The sequence below is a fragment of the Aquila chrysaetos genome, chromosome 26 (assembly GCF_900496995.4).
Source record: "Aquila chrysaetos chrysaetos chromosome 26, bAquChr1.4, whole genome shotgun sequence".
NCBI lineage: Eukaryota > Metazoa > Chordata > Aves > Accipitriformes > Accipitridae > Aquila > Aquila chrysaetos.
In genome coordinates this window covers 1,696,954-1,714,130 of record NC_044029.1, presented here as the reverse complement: position 1 = coordinate 1,714,130, position 17,177 = coordinate 1,696,954, and the positions used below count along the sequence as shown (strand labels likewise).

Here is a 17,177-nt window from a genome sequence, read left to right as displayed (position 1 = left end):
GTCCCGTGTGAGCACAGCGACAAAGCACAGGGTTGTGGCCTTCATCAGAGAAATTCAGATCACCTCTGAGTTGGGAAAATGCGCTATTGTGAGAGGAAGAGAGAACACACAGTATTAAAAATGAGATTGTGCTGGTGGTGTTGGTGCATTGGGCTCTGAGGGAATGCCTGTACCAGCTGCTGGGTTGTCTCTGCTCTAAAGGCAGTCGCCTCCACCCAAAGGCTAACTGAACAAGATGGGCTGACTCCAACAGAGCTCTTCCACTGAGGCTTTTGAGGTATCCAAACGTCCAACTTCCTTGCGGCAAAAAAGCCTGTCAGAGAGCACCAGGAGTAACTGCTGTGGTCTAGGAAACCCCAGATCTCTAAACGTTGTGTTTGTTTACTCCTACCCTGTTTCTCTGCTCTACCAGTAACAATATGTGATGTGTAGTATATGTATGTGGACAAACAGTACATAAAATAGTTTCAGGCAGCTCATACAGCTCTGTATTTCACTGTGCTGAGCACCAGAGAGTTTTATGTTCCTGGTTTGTCCATGGAGTCTTTTCAAGGCCAGGGTGCCACATGGGCAAAGCAGTGAACATTTACTGCAGTCCCAGAGCAGTTCAAGCGTGTGGTTCGGGCTTTAAGTCAGCAAAGCAGTTAATGCTTTCGGGGAGTATTGTGTTTGGAAACGCTAAGTAAATCTGAACAAGATGTAAAATTGTTGTTAAATAGTTAGAATTCCTGTTGCCCTTATCAATGTCAGGAAGACAGAGCTGGTTTTGGAGCTTGGATGGTAGTGTGATCCAGAAGCTCCCTCTAAAGGCAGTCTCTACTGGTGAACTGCAGGAAGATTTGGTTTTGGCAGAAGAATCATTTGACTTGTGTGCTTTCCTTTTTTAGGGCTATGGAACTGAGGTGTATAAAAATTCCTGGAGAGGGCACATTGTTTTAAGCCTGTTGTACTTGGAACTGGAGTTTCCTGCCCTTCATACCCCAGGAATTTGCTGCAGAGGCTCAATATCATTAGCCTGCACAGCAGCATTCCTGCAGGATTGGATTAACGGTTTACTCTTCATTGTACAGCATTCAGAAAAGCTCTGTTTTATGCACAGCAATAACATTACCAGCCTTTGGGGGCAGGAGAAGAAGCTTTCTAAGACCCTGGCTGTGACGGTCAGACCTGCCTTCTTTTCTGTTATGTGCAGGCCTTGAGCCCAGACTGAGCTAGTCCAAACCCCACATGTGCCATCCTGGCTATTGCCGCCAAATGCACTGGAGCGTTCCCTGCCTGTGTGTTCGCTAGCAGTGCCCTGCTGACAGTCCAGCTGTGGTCAGGGTGGAAACCCAGCTGTGTGACTTGCGTGCAGCCTGTTGGGTTGCAGAGTGGCAGAGAGGAGGGAGCCAGACCTGTGCACTGGGTTTCTTTTGCCTGTGTCCAGTCATGTGAAGGAGCAGCAGCTACTGTGTGGGGCCGAGGCTGGGCAACTCTTAGGTGGGGTGGTTTTGGACACAGAACCCTGTTAGGAGATCCCATTCTTGGGTTGCAGTGCAGTGCTCGAGCCTCTTCCTGAGCAGAGGGGGTGCTTTTATATCAGCGAGGCCATGGAGACACAGAGCAGATGCTGGAATGGGAGGTGCTGCGGCCAGGGCATAGGAAGCGTGGGAGGACCGAGGCTTGGGTGTTGCGCTTGAGATCTCATAGGTATGTCCGGGAGAGGTTGTTAGGTCTCTGCAGCAAATGTGAGGCTCCATGGGGAGCCAGTTTCAAGGCGAGGGCAAAAATGGTAGCTGGAATAGTGTATAAATACAAGTAAGATAATCTAAGAGTGATTCCTCAAGTACTGAGGAAGCTGGAAAAGTGATGATGAAATCACTTTCTAAGAAAGGTAACTATAGGTTGTAGCGAGGTCTTTGTTAGAGGTGAGGTTTTTAAGTGGCTTTACCTACTCGTGTTGCATTGGTGTCTGATTTTTATCTCCCTTAGGTCTGCAGGTTGGCTTCAGAGAGTCAGTATTCTCCAACTTTTCTACTCAAACTCATTCACACGTGGAGTAAGAATCCCAGGTAAGTGTTCTCCTCACAGAGGCATAAGTACCTCTCCTGAGTACAGAAAATTCAAGGAAGAAAGAGCACACTAACAGGTTATGAATAATTGTGTCAGAACCTATATTTTCTTTTTCCATTAGGCCATTATTCTTTTGATAGTAGTCCAGATGCAGTTGGGAAGCTTTCCAATTTATGCAGTTACTCTCTTTTTAGTGGGCTGCTTTTCCCATATATTAACAACTTAAGCACATATGTAGCCCAAACCCAGCTGACAGGTGAGGAGGAGGGCTGACTTCTTAGAATATGTCCGTGTGTTGACCAACGACTTCTTAGTCTTAGCAGGTACCAAGTCAGTTTTACAATATATAATTTCATTCATGTTTTTTGATTCCCTTTTGCTTTCTATTTTATGAAAGAATGTGGGCACGTTCAGCACAGAATCTGTGACTGAGATTCTGATACTGAAAGTTGTAGGAGAGCTTTTTTTTGATGCAGACACTGTGAGAAATTCCAGCTCGGCTGTCTTGAGTGATTTTTGCCTTTTCCACAGACTCACTGCTTTTCCTTTGCTAGGAAGATCCAGTATCTGTTTTAAGACACATCATTTGTAGGCATGAAGAACTTGTATACAAACTTCTGTAAAAAGATGGTCTTGGATCATTAGGTTAGGAGCAAACTAACAGAAGACTTGGACAAACATCTGTGGAGAAAGGGTTAGGTTTAGATGATGCTATCTTGAAGCAAGAAAAGGGACTTGATGACCTTTCAACCTCCCTTCATTCTATTTTTCATGACGTTGTTCATTTTTTGCGCTTTTTCCTTGTTTGAAGTAGAAGATAGTCATTATCTCTTTGTGTGATTTCTTGCACAAAAGAATTATATATAAAGTTCTGAACTTAAATTTTCAGCCAGCCTTTTTTATAATATTTCTCTCAGGTATTTCCCCTTGCTGGCCAAGCAACAGCCAGATCACCCGGAGTGTGATATACTGTCAAATGTGTTCGCTGTGCTGTCAGCCAAGAATCTGTCTGAGGCCACATCCAGTCTTGTGATGGACATAGCTGATAGCCTTCTCAACAGCCCAGATTTTGAACCCACTGAGCAGGTTTCCAGTTTGAGCGTGACTGACTGTGTTGTCATGGTCACTGGAGACATGACAGAAGGTATGCCTGCGTAAGAGTCGTGAGAGGCCCGTTGGGTGCTTTGGATGGAGGTGTTAGGTTATGATGAGGTTGTCTTTGCACTGGCTGAGGATACCAGGGAAGGAGACCTCCCAGTGGAGATGGAAACGTCAGTGTACAAATTTGTCTTGACATGCTAAAAAACTATAAAGTCCTGCTTGTCTAATGACTGTTGAGATCCACATTTGAGTGTCAGGGTCCTGAGCATGGAGAAATTCCTTAAGAAGAAGGAAAATGTTTGTGGTGTTGACCTGTTTTGTCTGTGAAGCTTTGACTGATATGGTAACTTTAAGAGCTGCATCACTGCCTTGACCCTGAGCCTAGCATCAAGTTCTATATAAAGGCTTACTCCCCATATGCATGTGGTCAGGTATCACTTTGATGTTTAGTCTGTGCTCCCTGACAAGAAAGATCTGCCATTGATTCCTTTTATCTTTGAGTGGTAGTAGACAGGAGGGGTGGTGTGCTGTGTTTGATGCTGTGGAGCCATCTTTCACCTGTAACACTCAAAGGTAGTGGAAAGGAGAGCACTTACTGCTGTGCCCTTGTTATGGCAGCTTTGATTTGCACAAGAGGTTGGTGGTAGAATAAAGAAAACAACATCTATAAATGCTCCAGCCATTTTAGGAGATGGTTACTACCTTTGAGGAACAGCCTTGGTACCTTTTGATAAGCCCACACTTACTGGGGCTGTTACTGAAATCCGTGAGAGCTTTTGTTCTCTGTGCGTGCTTTCCTTGGTCCCAGCTCAGACACGGTAGACTCGGTCTCAGCAAGTGTTGGTGCATGTTCCCAGCAGTCAGCTGCCCTGCACATTCATAGATCCCATTGATTTTCCACTGATGAAACCTCCTTTGTCTGCGTTTCCCTCTTTGTGTAGGGTTGGATCTCCCTTCTGTTGCTTGCAGTGCAGAGTTGGGTGTTGCTAACTGTTGTATCCCTTACAGAGACCCTCAGCCTAGGTTGCCGCTTGGTTCTGCCTCACGTTCCTGCCATACTTCAATACTTCAGCAAAACAATGTTAAGCATGGAGAAGGTGAAAAAGAAGAAGTATAGAGCTCAAGTCAGCAAGGAGCTGAGTATACTTTCCAAGTAAGTGATTCTTTAGAGCTCAAAACACTTAAAAAGGTGGAAGGAAGGAGGAAGAAAGAGGCTTTTTGTAATAGGTCCAAATTAAAAAACGTTAAGTCTCAAACTATTTAAAATTAGAACAGTTGAAAATACCTGCAAGTCGCTGGTGACCGAGGTGAAAAGTTTACAGAAATTGATTCTAGCTGTTTCTGTTGCTGGCACTCAAAGCCATCGCCTCTTGGGGGTAGGAAAAGGTACAGAAATGCTTGGGAACTGAATGCTTGGGCTGATACCATGATTTTGGTGGGTACAGTCTATTAGCCTGGATGGGCTGACAAAGCCCTGTGATAGGGCACTAGTGCTGACTGAGTTCTTTTTTGCTCTATACTGGTGATTGGATTGATACGGAATAGTAAATTACCTTGTCTCATTGTGCAGGATCAGCAAATTTATACAAGAAAAGAGTCAGAATTCAGTGCTTGTGAGCCTTCTTCTCCCTTTCCTTTATCAGAGTAACATGGAGCAGGTAGGTAGAAATTACTTTCCCTCCCTATTAAACATATGTTTTTCTTTTAATAAAGTATATTTGTTTAAGCTGCGGTTAAAAATCTTACTGATTACATGCCATTTCTCATGATTAGCTAGAAATTAAGTTTTCATGTATTTGTAGTCTGCTCAGAACGCTGTGACATTGTGTGTTGATGTGTACGAGTTACTGGATACTTTGCAGGGATGCCAGTGCCCAGGCTGACTCTGTTCCCCCTTTTCGTGGGGAAGGTCTGCAGAAGTTTTTATGCAGTCTTTACCTCCTTTGCCACTGTAGTCGATCCACCAAATTCCTTGCAGTGTTTGAAATAAATGCTCTTCACTGTGGATTTTATGCACCCCAAATCCAAAGCCACAGCATCTGGACGGCAATATGAATACATATGGTTGAGTATGTAGTACATGCTGTGTAATGGGCAGTGCTACGCTGGTCTGTTGCAGGATGAAAGGCAAACTTTGTACAGTGCTATTAACATGCTCCCATAACTGCTGCTTCTGTTCGGTTGTCCTTCCACTCTTAAGGAATCCATCTGTGGGTACAGAAGTGTATCTCAGAACTGAAACTTCCCTGAAATCCTGAATTCCTCAGGCATGCAAAGCATATGAGCTGCAGCTGAAGGAAGCAGAGCTCTCCATGGCTTAGGGTTTTGTAAACTGTTAAATAAATCAAGCACTGAGAATATTGGTAGACTATTTTGTCTGGGCTTCCCTCGCTGCTAAACCTTGTTTTCAGAAATATAGTCCCATCTACAATGAATGAATCTATCAATTATTCGGCTTGATTGCCTGAATCCTTGGATCCAGGCTTGGGTCTTCTTTTTTCTTAAAAGACATACAGTTGCTTAATGAGAGATTTTAGGTTTGCAGAAAGAACTGCTAGGCAGCAACCTGTAGCTTCTGCTTTGCAAGTGGTCATTTAATTGTTCAGAGAGGATTCTTTGGTTTTAAATCTGTGAGTCATTAGGGGACCATACATGGTTTCCATTCAGGAAGATCATACAAGTATATGGTGCTGTTAATGTTCATTTCACAAGTTAAAGAAATACTGCTTTTTAAAGCTCTATTAGTTCTCCTGACCTTTGAGTCATTTGAGGAGAGACACAAAAAAGAAGTCTTGGTTGTGATGGCACTCTTCTCCAACACTGTGCTTGTGTCTAATTGAAAGGTTGCAAGTGCTTCTGAGATTTGATGATTGCGTTGTGTCCTCCTAATTCTTTGTTCTTATTCAGTATCTGTGATCTGAATAAAATACAGCAAAGTGGTTAAGTTCACTCTGTCTTGAAATATTTCCCAAGGAAATGGAATAATCTCGTGAGATTTCAATATTTATTGACAGTTATCTGTCTCTTTCAGGGTACAGAGATTGACATTCTGGAGACAGTGCAGAACTTGCTGAGGCATTGCTCAAACCCTACAAGCTTTCTCAAACCACTGGCAAAGCTTTTTTCTGTCATCCAGAACAAACTGTCTCGACATAAGTTGTGCTTGGTATTTCAGGTATTGCATTTTTACATGTCTTTCTGTTCCTTTTTTACTCAGTCTAAGAGATCAAGAACAAAATAAATAGCAGTATTTATCTTTGTTGTACATGAGCTTAAAACCCTTTTTAATCTACATCATCTGTTAAGTGAAAGTAACAGAATTGCATATGATAGAAATTAATGAACTGCACGAAGATTTCTAAAAGTTTTGGCTTACAGCCTGGTTGATGTGAGCATCACCAGGGTTCTTTTGTATAAGAGAAGCCAAATAAAGCATACTTCATCCCTAACAAATCCTCTATCTTTATGAAATAAGAATGGATTTCAGCATCCTGAAGATGATGTTTATTTGTATTCTTCTCTTACTGATTTATAGCGGTCAGGCTGTTTTGTACATCTTTGAAGTGACTTACATAACTTTTTTTTCAGCAGGAAAATCCAGGAAACATTCAGTGTAGTTATTTAGAAACTCAGGAACTTAAAACACACATCTTCGAACTTAAGGAAGAATGGCTCTTTTTAAGCTTGTAACAGGAGAAAGATTGATGCTGTTGCTTGCTTTATTTCTTTTCTGAAGTGGTAAAGTCTTGAGTTCTCCAAATTTTTAACAACTATAACAGTTAAACTGTTTTCTTTTATGTTTCTTTTTAGACTTTATCTGATTTGGACTGTGAATTGAAATATATTACTGATGTTGTTAAGGTATGCAGTTTCTTTGCTCACTTTTTTCCCCAACATTGTATTGTCATGTTTCTGGCCTTTTTAATGAATGACTTGTTGCTCTATCTTAGCTGAATGCCTTTGATCAACGACATCTCGATGATATCGACTTCGATGTACGTCTGTCAGCATTCCAGTCAATCACAGCCCACATCAAGGAAATGCAAGCAGTGGATATTGACTTCCTCATCCCTGTTATGCACAACTGCTTCTATACCATCCAGGTTGGCTGAATGTTCCTTCTCTTGTTTTGTGCACCATGTGTCTGTGATGGATCTAACTTCCAAATTATTTCAATTGGCTGTTTTTTGACACTCTGAAACTTTCAGAGAGCATATTTTAGTCTCCTTAGAAACACCTGTTTTTAATTTTTGTCCACTTGCCTTTTCATCTGTGTGTCTGGAAGGGCAAATACAGTGCAGCAAGAACGCTCACCTGAGCACGGTGCACCTTTCTGTCAGTGAGCCCTGGAACTGTTCAGTCCATTTGTACTGTATAAAAGGCATATTACAGTCTTGAAAAGCTGCTTTTCTTTTTGTTGCAGCATGTTCTGGTTATGTGGGCCTGCTGGTAAATGTAAAAGGATTTTTCCTGATTGGAAGGGTGGGCATTAATTCAGGACTAGAACTTCTACAGGAAGGATTTCAAGAGTGACTGGGTCTCTACAGGCCTTGTTATGTTGTGTCTGGTGGTACTGTTCAGTCCAGTCTTTTGGGGAGAAAAAGGTGTCGTATCCAGACTCACGTGGTGCAATTTCTTCATCCACTCAGCTAGGGGATATGGCTCTTAGTGACAACGCAAGCCTTTGCTTGACCAGTTTTATTCGCCGACTGGCAGAAATTGACCACACAGAAGATGACTACAAGGAGTTAATCCAGCACACTCTCCTGGAGTCTGTGAGAAGGGGGCTGAAGAGTAAGACTGAGGTAAGGCAGTGTTATCTGATTACACATCTCCAGCTGTCTTCAGGACACCAGGGTATATGAGGCATTTATGGATGAGTTCTCTGAGTCCCTTGCTGGGATAAGAAGTGCAGATACCCACTGTAAACTTACCCTTCATCTGAAATCTTATTAAAATCTAAAAAGTGATAGAACTCGTCTGTCTTCTGTTTCTTTGCCATTGTTCAGCTTTTCTTAGTTGTAGTTTATGCTTTGGAGGGGAAACTTTAATTAATGTGCAGTCCAAAATACAGGTGTATTTGCTGTTACCAAAGAATAGGACTTGCTGGCCTGAAATATTTGTAAATGACAGCACTGCTGTTCTGAGGAGTGTGTAGCAACCTCTCTGAGGGGTACTTAATGTTCACTGCTTGCTGTTTGCAGAGCATCCAGCAGGACTACACATCATTGCTTTCCTGCCTCATTCAGACGTTCCCAGCAAATCCTGAATTCCGGGACTTGGTCCAGTTGACCAACTGCCATGATCCTGACATGGACTTCTTTGAGAACATGAAACACATGCAGGTAAAAGGCAACAGGCATTCCCTAGTGCCTTTCTCCCCCTGCCAAAACAAAAGCATTTTACTGTGGGGTAATGTTTTCCAAAGCATCTGTGTGCTGTCTTTACAGGGAAATTGAACCTGTGTCATTAGATATTGTTGAAAAAAAGGGATGTGGGCATTGTCATATGGGTGGTTGTGAATCAAAGTCATATTTCCATCTAGAAATTTCTTGGGTTTATGATTTAGCAGCACTGTTTTTTACCTCTTCCTAATTTAGCTAAAATAATGGCTTTCATTTTAAGTGATTGTTCATGATCTTGAGCAGGCAGCTCCACATTACAACCTGTGTGTGACCCAACCCACAGTCAGCACAGCGCCCTGAGGATCCGTTTGACACAGGCAGGGAACAGGTCTTCGTTTTTTCTAGCCTGTTCCCTGCTGCTCTCTGTCTCGAGGCTTTGCAGCCCCTTTTCATTCACAGACCTTTGTAATATGTGTCGCACAAAGCCTCGTCTCCTGGTTTTTCTTGCAGTATGAAAATACAGGGTTTCTCCTGCTTTCAGAAATGCAATCAGAGAGCGCCTTTCTTACATCCATAGTTATATGTAGAGTCTAAATTTTTTCTTTGTAATTTTATCAGGCCTTATCTTGTATCAGTTCCCTTCCCTGTCTGAGACCTTAGGATGGCACAGTCTTATGATTGTGAATTCACAGTGAAATATCCCATTGAGTTGGAATATTTATTGAGGCAAAAGGCTAGTGAAAGCCCAGAGACTGAAGGAAAAGGGCATGGCCTGTCCTTGGAAATGACCATAGTATGTTTATGTCATTACTTAAAATTAGACATTTTCAGAACTGCTGAATGTATGTGCTCCCTCGTGCTAGCTGTGACTCAAAGGCTTCATTCACTGTCTTTCATGTTTGGCTCAGATCCACAGGAGGGCACGAGCTCTGAGGAAACTGGCTAAGCAGCTCACTGAAAAAAAGCTTGTGCTGTCTTCTAAATCCCTGCAGAACTACATCATGCCTTATGCTACTACTGCCATTTTTAATGAAAAAATGCTTAAGGTAGGCTTTTAGATTGAATGCATCCATTTGAATATTTTCACCTTTCTTGTATACCATTCTGCTTTAAAAGACTAACCACTTTAAAAGGCTGATAGGTTTGTGGAGTGAGTGTTCCCCTTTCAGACAAGAGCAGTGTGCTGCTTTTTGTGGCAGAAAGAGGGTTTGGAAGGTGCAGATGCAGTCTGGGCCCAATCCTATATCTGCTAAACCTGTCCTGTTTCTTGAAGGTGGATCTCTTAAGTGTTTGGTTGGGGTTTTGTTTTGGTTTGGTTTTTTTACTTGGGTTATATTTGTTTGCTTTTTTTTGTAATCAGGTAATTATTTTTTTCCCCTCTGCCTCCAAACTGCTCTCTTCCTGTTCACTTGTGAGATTAGTTACTGTTTGGCAGCAAAATATGTGTGGTGGGGAACATAGGCTGTGCCTAGTAATTGAGGTGGGAATAAATACTGTTTTTTCTGGAGTTACAGGGGAGCTGCAGGAATCTGCTGAAAACCTCTGAAATCATTAGCAGCTTTGTAATTAAAGTTTGAAGGGTGACATAGTTTGTCATTTCCCATACATTTTATTGAAAATATATGCGGTGAAATTACCTGTGATGTCAATGTGGATAGACTTTCTACTTGTGACTTGGAAAAGCAAGGTTTCACACTGCTGTAGTTCCCTGCACACTGTCAGGAGAGCAGTAGAGCTGCTTATGTCAGACCAAGCAAATGTCTAATTGCTTACTGTCAGCAATATTCTTCTGAAGCAGAAACAATTAGAGCTTAGGCACAGGACCCAGCACCTGCAGCCCTTCAGACTGTGCCCATCAGTAGAGTGACTGCAGTCACTCTTTGACGAATGGGAGGTAAAATGTGTTTGTTCTTCACCAAGGTTTCAATCAACACATTTTATTTTGCATCAGAAATGGGTTAACGATGTGTATTTCTAGTTGATCAGCATAGCCCAGCAACGTGCCATGTGTCTGTGGTTAGATATCTTGACTGGTTTTTAGTTCTTCACGCAAGTGAGCCCATAGATTTAGTTATGTGAGAAAAGTTAAATGTGTGCAGAAATATTTGGAGGAAGTGGGTCTGGAGAGCTGCTTGGTGAAGTGTGATATTTATTTATTTATTTATTCATGTATTTATTTTTAACCTGGTGTTTGGGCGGAGATCTAAAGGCTGAACACCAAGCATCCCCACTAGACAGACATTACTTCTTCTGGCTCTTGTTGCTTTAAGTATGCTTTAGACACATGTTCATCATGAATGTGTAACAGTAACTGAATTTTTATCTTTCGGGCAGCATGAAAATATGGTAACAGCCTCAGTTGAAGTTGTTGGAGCTGTTTGCCAACATCTGTCGTGGTCAGCGTACTTGTACCACTTAAAGCATTTCATCCATGTCCTGCAAACAGGACAGATCAGTCCAAAGCTGGGAGTCAGGTAGGTACCATGAGCAATGCTGCTCTAGGTTTAACCAAAGACTGCTAAGGCAAAATTCAGCGTCTTAAGGAGCATCACATGGATTTTAGCCTCTTCCCTGGGATGAGGTTGCCCACTTTGAGGTGGCCCTATGCAAGTGAAAGTGGGCATGGCCTTGCAGCCTGCAACTATGAAGGATTAACAGGTCCCTACTTTCTCACGCTGTGTCTTACTGAGTGCATGCCAGCAATAGCAGCTTCTGCTTCTGTCAGGCTGTCTCTGCTCCTGGGACACCTCCGTTGCTTCAGTACCACCGCCTGTGAGGTTTCACAGTGAGCTAGATCACAGAATGCATCTAGCTGAAAAGCAGCCAGTTTTTATTTCCTGGGCTGTTATTTCAGGGTAAACGTCCTTATGCTGCAGTGTCACTGGGTATGAAGTTTTCCAAGAAGTGCTTGTAAGATTTTCTGTTGTATTGGTCTATAGAGCCTCCCCTTTTTGTGCGGAGGGCTGATCTGTCTTTGTGTTTTTCTTCCACAGCTTGTTAGAGACAGTGCTGGAAGCCTTTCACTTTGATCATGAAACGCTTGAAAAGCAGCTTGTGACCATTGACAACCAAGGTGAGCTTTCTGCTCCTGATTGTAGAAACACTACCTCTAACTGCTCAAAGTGCAGCTTATCGAAATTTCGTGTTTTGCTTTTGAGGTCAGCTACTCCCAGCTTTTTAAAATGTGCACATTGGAAGCTAGTTTTGACTTGCCTCCTCAGGAGCAGTGCAGACTGTCCTCCTGTGTGTTGACAAAGTGAGGAGAGGTGGGGGGAACCATCTCCACATTACCTCTCCATCTCAGGCCTCCATAAGTCAAAACAGCCCCAGCTGGGTTTATGGAAATCTGAGGGGTTCTCCAAGGTCTGCACCCACCCATGTGGCTGCTGACACATCTGAGATTTTTGTCCTTGATGTTGGCTGCTCTCATGGTTATCTGTAGCCTGAGAAGGGTGCTGTATGTCCTCGCCTTGCTTCCCCTGCCATTTCATGGGAAAAAGTAGCATCTTTGGCTTCTTCACTGTTATGGTTACCTATGTTATGGCCTTTGGGATATTCTGAGGAAGGAGGAGGATATCTCACACCTGTGCTTGTCACTACCTCTTGCCTTGTGAAATTCTCAAATGTAAGTGAATGGCAGTTCTCTAAGGTTCAAGCACATTGACCTTTGCTAAGCTGTCTATGAAGTTCAGCCGAAGAGTAACCTAGCTGTTGCTTTAAGCCTATCCCTGAGGGGCAATTATCAGAAACTGGCATGCCAGAGCTGCTCTACCCAGTAAAACAACTAAAACAACTCTGATGCTTACTGATTGCTTGCTGTCATTGATGATAGGTCTTTGTCCAGAACAAAGCCATCAAAAGAGTCTCTTTTTAAGGGCTCGATTTTTGTGGCCTCCTATATTTACTTGTGCTTTTGACAATTACTTGACAGAAGCCGCTGCCATGGATCTTGAGCCAGTGGTGGAGGGTGAAGAAGCCATGGAATTGGAGCAGAGTGAAGGGGAAGAGGAGGTGATTGAGGAAAAGAAAGGGAAAAATCTCCCTGAGGAGCCGGCAGAACCTAAGCAAGCAGCTGAGACATCTGAGGATGCTGAGCAAGTGACCAAACCTGTTTCTTTCTTACCCCGAAATAAAGAGGAGCTGGAGTGTCTGATCAAACACATTCAAGAGACAGTGACAGTCAACATTTTGCCTAAATTGCACAGGTGTATTGTTGCAAAGGTGAGGAGTTGGCACTGGAAAGATGTTCTGCAGGGCTGTGCTGCTACTATAAATGTTGGGGTGCTACTTCAGAGCCCAGTGGAAATGCAGCACATTAAAAATAGACACAACTGGAGAGAGACCACCTGAAGGCATAGAAGAGGCTTCATCGCCTTTGTTGTATCATGTAGATTACTGACAGACTGAAACAATTCACTTTGTGCAGCCTGTTGAAAAGTTCTCAGCCACTTGCTAGCACCCAACGTGGCTCCTGTATTGAAAACACAGGGATTCCTCTTACTTGTCCTTTAGCTGTCTGGGTTTTTCCTGTAGTCAGCAGAGGACAGCAACTTGCCTTGTTGGCCTCTTCTAGGGTTAGTTGAGAAAAAGCAGGATTTGTTTATGTGTATTAAAAGTGCATTGTGTCTTGCTCTCTTAAAAAGGTTAAAAGAGACGAGGAACACAAGCTTGTGAAATCCAACGTTGTGAATGATGATGAGGTAGTTCGTGTTCCATTAGCTTTTGCAATGGTCAGGATGATGCAGTGTCTTCCCCAAGAAGTGATGGAAGCCAACCTGCCAAGGTAAATCCTGTCGGAGCTCCTTAAATGCTGTTCATTGTGCTGGGAATGAGTGCAGGCACCTTTCTCAGGCTGTGGTTACGTACAAGGCTAAATCCAAGAGGTGCATCCTTACACTCCTCAAATACTTTTTTTTGGAAACTCATTTTCCTAGTGACATTACCCTCTGTCAGCATTTCACTTCTGTAAAGCTAAGTTTGAAAGGAACTTGGTCAATCCTTAAGTAAGAGCAAAGCTGTGATGCAAGGTGCAGAGGTAGGGGTGGCAGAGCTGGGGAAAGAACAATGTACAGAAAGAAAGGACAATCGGTAAAATGTCTTGACAGACAGTAGGTGTGTGTATGACTATAAAGCTTTTCTGTGAGGCTGGCTTTGAGCATAGCTCTAGTTGTGAAACAGCCCTGAAGAGCAGCCCCCTTAGCAGTGTAATTAGTTCTGCTCTGTTTGGGGCAGAGTTTGGGAACTAAGCTGTCTATCTCTGTTTCCAGCATCCTGTTGAAAGTCTGCACATTTCTGAGGAACAGATTTCAGGAAATCCGGGACATCGCCCGTAACACCCTCACAAAAATCATGGAAGTGTTGGGAGTCCAGTACCTTCTGTACATCTTAAAAGAGATGCAGTCCACTCTCGTCCATGGGTACCAGGTAATGCTGAAATTCTTCCTCTTCTGCTCTCTGTAGGTTTTTTTAATGTGTTAGGAGGAGAATCCAAAGGGAAGTTGCTACTGAAATTGTTTTGCACTGGTAGAACAGCTTGGTATAATACACTAAATCCTATTGCTAGTGCTAGTGCATACTATCAGTCTTCGTTATGCTAAGTGTCAAATGAGGGTCTGTACCCAAAGAACTTAGAGTCTAAGTAGGGAAGAAGAGAGGATCTCCATTTTCCCAGTGAAGAGTTGAGGTATGGAGGTGAAGGATGAATTTCTGGTTCCAGTAAGATTAGTGGAAATCTTTCCAGTAAGGTCATTAGGGCTAAGTATTGTCTGAGGTGAGTTGCCACAGAGACTGCACAGACAGTATGTGGTGATGCTAATTGAAGTCTTACTTCCTAGATCCAGAGCCAAGGCTCTGACTATTAATTCATCTTTCCATGGTGGTTGGGGTTAAGAATAATTTTCTAGGTGAATTACCACTGTGGAATAGCATGAGCTTCTAGCTGCTGTAACAGTGAAAGTGCCAGTTAGCACAGCCTAAAAATATCAGTAAGAACACAGGGGAAAGAGGAGACTCCAGCCCTCCTGCCAGTATGTGGAGGGACAGGGGTCCTCTTCCCACTGCCAGTACATGGATTCTTGTCCTCCCAGTGATTTTTTTCCTATAATGAGAGCTCAAGTACTGTGTGTGAGTTGTGCTGTCTCTGCTATGGGAGTCTCCCCATCCACTATTATTAAAGAGTTCTATGCAGGGGTTTGGAAACATTATCTGTTCTCTTTTTCTCTAGCTCCATGTGCTGACTTTCACTGTGAACCTGTTACTGAAGGGCCTTACTACCAGGCTCAGTGCTGGTGATTTGGACCCTTGCTTAGACATCCTGATTGAGGTAAAAGCTATTCAAGATTGAAGGAAAGAGCATCATGAAATGCCTGGGGCAGCATCTGGGAGGAGGAGGTTTTGTGTAGCTTGTCTCGGACTTGGTGGCAAACAGGGCTGATTGTGTGTGTACTGCAGAGGAAGGAGACTGTTTTCTACTGAGGCATCAGCAGACACCTTGCAGAGTAGCAAAGTATCTCTGGGGCGGTATCATGAGCCCTGCATCCTGAGAGGCAATGGGTTCAAGATTAAGATACCTAACTATCTTTCCGTGTTCTGTAAATGGTTGAGCAAGTCAACAGACTTCTAGTCAGTGCTGTCCGCGGAGCCCAGGAGCTCAGATGGGGTATATTCAGATATCTTGGTCTGACTGCAGTCCTACTCGTTGTATCACAACACCACAGAGGGGTGTGAGAACAGCATCCTCATCTGGTGTGCTCAAACTGGTGTGTTTTATGTTGACAAAGGAAAGGTAGACATGATTTGTGGGAAACCTGGAGAATTTTTTTTTCTGTGACTGGGGAAAAATAGTGGTGTTCTGCTGCTACTGGAGGAATCTGTCTCTGCTTTTCTGCTCCTCTCATTCACTTTCCTGATTTCCAAAGATTTTCAACCAAGAGTTGTTTGGGAATGTGGCTGAAGAGAAGGAAGTGAAGGGAATTGTCTCCAAGGTCATGGAAGCACGCAAGAGCAAGAGTTACGAATCCTATGAAATTCTTGGAAAGTTCATAGGAAAGGGGCAGGTGACGAAACTTATTCTGCCACTGAAAGAGGTAAGAAAAGTCAGCCAGAGTCTTTAACTCTGAGCACTCTCAATTCTGTATGGTCTAAAAGAAACTCTAGAGCCTCTGGGTCGCTACTGTGAAATTATCCTGCTTTGGCTTCCCATTTTTCTTTTGGAAAGCAGTATGCACCCAGCTCATAAAAAGAGACTTTACTATGGGTGTCCAGGACAGGGATTGGCATTCTAGGAAGCTTTCAACCCCTGCTAGAGAGGAAACATCCCATTATGGGTTGTCCATGCCCTCTCCCTCTGTCAACTCTTGTTTCCCCTGGAGCTCCAAAGTCCTGCAAAGCTGCTCTGTGGTTTGATCTCTTGCGCATGGAGGAAATGTCACCAAAATGTATTCAGGGTCTGTCCATGTGCAGTAATTGCCTTTTCAGAGATACAGTTTTTGAGTAGAGTGCAAGCTCATGCAGAAGTGGAGCCCTGGTTTGCTCGTGAGCTCTGGAGTGTCCTGGTGGCGATAGGTGAACTGCCTGGAGGCTGAGAAGGCACTGGAGAGAAAGGGAGGGATTTGGGGGCAGAGCTAAGGCGATGGGATGCTGTTTATGTAGAGAGCTGGGGACTTAATGGCAGCATGTGATGAGGGAGGAATTGCTCTGGCTTTCCCCATGATTTCTGAATACAGATAGCAGATCATTGCCCTCATGTTGCCCGCCTGACTCTCATGGTTGTGCCTTTGCAGATTCTGGAGAGCACCACGAGTTTGAAGATAGTCCGGAAGGTGCATGAGGCACTGCGTCACATCATGGCAGGGCTGATCTTCAATTCAGACATGAACGCAGCATCCCTCCTCCTCCTCAGTCATGGTCTCATCAGTGAAAACTTGCCTCTGCTCACCGAGAAGTCCAAGTGAGTTCCAGGATGTTAGCCAGATGGTCTGTTATCAGTTGGGAGGTTTGCTTGCAGAAATGGCAGCTCTCAAATCCAACCGATGAAATGTATGAGAGTTTCCTTGCTTTCATTTGCCTTTTTTTGTCAATGTGAGTGAGTTATTTGGGCAGAGGGCAAGCAGAAAGCTTGGAAATGGGAGTGAGTGCTTGCTGAACTCACGGGAGTCTGCTCTTGCAAGTGCTCAGGGCCTTCAGCAAGGCTTTTTCACCATCAGGTAAGCTGGTGTATGCATTTGGGTGTTCCGATGAAGGGACTGAGGAGCAGTGTTTAGAAGTGAGCTACAAACTGCCGTGTAAGAGGTGTTTGGGGTCCTGGACATTTTCATTGGGTCAGGAACAAGAGAAACTGTGGGCTGTCACTTTATCGCTTTGGTGCTGGTGCAGAAGTCAGGGAGAACTGTCAGATTTCCCCTCTGTCTGGTGGTGTCACTGCTCAGAGCTGGCTCTGGGTGTCTTGCATTTCCTATGTTACGTAGGCCGGCTTGCTCTAGAATCTGACAACTGTTTGCAGACTTCTTGGAGCAATGTTTATAAGGCATCAGAAACTGAAGTAAATATCAGTAAATGAAGTGCAGTGAGCAGTGGCAGGAGGTATATTTGCTTGAAGGAACTTACCAAAACTGGTCTGTCCACTGAGAAGAAAAGGTGGGGATGTTATGCAAATCTGTGTGCATTTGTTATCTTTGTAAT

At 43.6% G+C, this 17,177-nt stretch overlaps 1 protein-coding gene across 2 annotated transcripts in view; it reads left to right on the top strand.

Annotated features, from left to right (window-relative positions):
• Nucleotides 1-17,177, top strand: part of UTP20 (UTP20 small subunit processome component) — a 64,479-nt gene that overhangs the window by 31,975 nt on the left and 15,327 nt on the right. For both annotated transcript variants that reach the window (XR_005931488.1, XM_030002953.2), the window contains exons 29-46: nucleotides 1,972-2,051; nucleotides 2,970-3,196; nucleotides 4,162-4,306; nucleotides 4,724-4,811; nucleotides 6,185-6,328; nucleotides 6,964-7,014; nucleotides 7,104-7,256; nucleotides 7,803-7,958; nucleotides 8,358-8,498; nucleotides 9,407-9,544; nucleotides 10,833-10,972; nucleotides 11,492-11,571; nucleotides 12,430-12,719; nucleotides 13,142-13,281; nucleotides 13,766-13,922; nucleotides 14,722-14,820; nucleotides 15,416-15,583; nucleotides 16,280-16,446. Coding sequence is in view for 1 of the 2 variants with exons in the window: in XM_030002953.2 (XP_029858813.1) it covers nucleotides 1,972-2,051; nucleotides 2,970-3,196; nucleotides 4,162-4,306; nucleotides 4,724-4,811; nucleotides 6,185-6,328; nucleotides 6,964-7,014; nucleotides 7,104-7,256; nucleotides 7,803-7,958; nucleotides 8,358-8,498; nucleotides 9,407-9,544; nucleotides 10,833-10,972; nucleotides 11,492-11,571; nucleotides 12,430-12,719; nucleotides 13,142-13,281; nucleotides 13,766-13,922; nucleotides 14,722-14,820; nucleotides 15,416-15,583; nucleotides 16,280-16,446 (2,564 nt within the window). In the remaining variant the exon portion in view is untranslated. The remainder of the gene's footprint in view (nucleotides 1-1,971; nucleotides 2,052-2,969; nucleotides 3,197-4,161; nucleotides 4,307-4,723; nucleotides 4,812-6,184; nucleotides 6,329-6,963; nucleotides 7,015-7,103; nucleotides 7,257-7,802; nucleotides 7,959-8,357; nucleotides 8,499-9,406; nucleotides 9,545-10,832; nucleotides 10,973-11,491; nucleotides 11,572-12,429; nucleotides 12,720-13,141; nucleotides 13,282-13,765; nucleotides 13,923-14,721; nucleotides 14,821-15,415; nucleotides 15,584-16,279; nucleotides 16,447-17,177) is intronic.